The sequence below is a fragment of the Trypanosoma grayi genome (genome assembly GCF_000691245.1).
Source record: "Trypanosoma grayi strain ANR4 Tgr_1916_V1, whole genome shotgun sequence".
NCBI lineage: Eukaryota > Euglenozoa > Kinetoplastea > Trypanosomatida > Trypanosomatidae > Trypanosoma > Trypanosoma grayi.
This window is the reverse complement of record NW_008827534.1, coordinates 1-1,704: the sequence shown is the minus strand read 5'-3', so window position 1 is coordinate 1,704 and position 1,704 is coordinate 1. Positions and strand designations below refer to the sequence as shown.

Below are 1,704 nucleotides of genomic sequence, written 5' to 3'. Positions count from 1 at the left end.
CACCGCCGGCGCCTTCTGGGGACAGCGCTGCCAGCGCCACCGCATTGCCCGTCTCCTGCGGGGCCGTGTGAAGCGGCAGGTTAACGAACACGTCCCACAACGCAAAGACAGGGTTGACGTCCGTCATCGCAAGCCCCGCCGGCTCCGACACAAGCGCAGAGCCCAGCACCCACTCCAGCTCCACGCCCACGTCCTGCGCGTGCTGCGTGAAGTACTGCTGCGTTACCCTCGAGGAGGCACAGAGGCAGAGACACAAGCGTGCCTTCTCAATGGCGAGCAGCGCCACGATGTCCTTCAGCCGTGGGTGGTCCGCGATGCGCACAAAGAAGACGTGGTGCGTACACACCTCCGCCGAGGAGGCGCGGCAGCACGCGTCACGCAGCTCGACAAAGCGGCGAAACCCATCGTGCAGAGCCTGCACGTACCGCCAGTAGTCCAACTCGGCGGAGGACAGCGACGCGGCGGCTTTCCCCGCCGTTGTGGCAGACAGTGGATACAGCAGCGGGTTGCGGCTCGCCTGCATAGCGCTCAAGTAGAAAATATCGCCATTCTTCGCCACAGCATCTTGTAGGAGTGCCTGCAGTGCCGGTAATTTCTTTAGCAGATCAGCGCCGTTTAAATCGTCAGTCACGTTTTCCTCTGGCCCCGCCACGTTTATTGTCAGCTGCAGCGCCGGCACCGCCGGGTAATACGGCACCGTTGGGTACATGCGCCACTCGTCGCGCCTCCGTGCTGCTGCACCAAGCGGCTGCATCCCTCCTCCTGCCTCTTCTGCTGCTGTCCTCGATGGCGCCTGCAGGATAGGGAGGAATGGCCGCTGCGCACCATCGTTCCTGTCAGCGTCTCCCTCCGCGGCGGTCCGCTCATTGCCATCCAGCACGCTGCGCCGAAAAACGGCGGACTCGAATAAGGGATGCGAGCCCGTCGACTGCATTCGGCGACTTGCGGTTGGCCTATCGATCAGACACACACACACCCATGTATATATGCTCACATGAAGTTGCATAAAATGTGAAAAAAAAAAAAAGGAAAGCGTGCGATGTGGCCCCGTTGGCGACAACCAGACACACACGTCAACAGTGGCGGGGAGGGGGGCGAGCACACACACACATACTCACAGAAGGAAACAAACACGCACAGAGACGCACAAGCAGAAACAAAGAGAAGAGGAACATATATAAGGAGTTCAACTTGCATCTATATACCAATAGCGACGCTCGTCGTGATGGTGACGTACGTTAAAAATGGACGGCACTCATCCTGTCATCGTCTGCATCGAATGGCCACGAGTGCGGAGTTGCTCCACCAGGTCGCTTATTCTCGCGTCCAGGCAGCGCACCACGTCGCTCTCCTCGTCTAAAGCACCCGCACTTCCCTCCACAACTGCCCGTCGCTCCCGGCGCAATCGCTCAATCTCCTTCGAGACAAAGACGACGTCAGCTACAGGTTGGTGCTGCTCTTGTTGTTGTTGTTGCAGCTGCGTTGTGTCCTCTTGCGGCTTCTTCCTGTTCCGCGCCTCGTCTAGTGGCGCGGCGGCATGCGCATCCCGCAGCCGATCTTCCAGCGCCCGGCTCGACAGCCTCATCTGCGCCGCCTCCTCCGTGGCACGCCGCAACTGCTCCTTGCGCTTCGTGGCCAGCGCCGTGAGGCGCGTGTTCTCCTCCTCGAGCTCACGGCAGCGCTGCTCCAGCTGCTGCTCGCGCA

The 1,704-nt window shown here is 60.7% G+C and overlaps 2 protein-coding genes across 2 annotated transcripts; both read right to left on the bottom strand.

Moving 5' to 3' along the window:
* On the bottom strand, positions 1-934 carry DQ04_19161010 (hypothetical protein; the record flags this gene model as incomplete). The annotated part of the gene is made up of 1 exon (XM_009317789.1): positions 1-934. A coding segment is annotated over one exon (934 nt), but the record flags the coding sequence as incomplete, so codon positions are not given.
* Positions 935-1,255: 321 nt separating this feature from the next.
* DQ04_19161000 (hypothetical protein) lies at positions 1,256-1,585 on the bottom strand (the record flags this gene model as incomplete). The annotated part of the gene is made up of 1 exon (XM_009317788.1): positions 1,256-1,585. The coding sequence occupies one exon, from the start codon at positions 1,583-1,585 to the stop codon at positions 1,256-1,258; it is 330 nt and encodes a 109-aa protein (XP_009316063.1).
* Between the last annotated feature and the right edge of the window lie 119 nt (positions 1,586-1,704).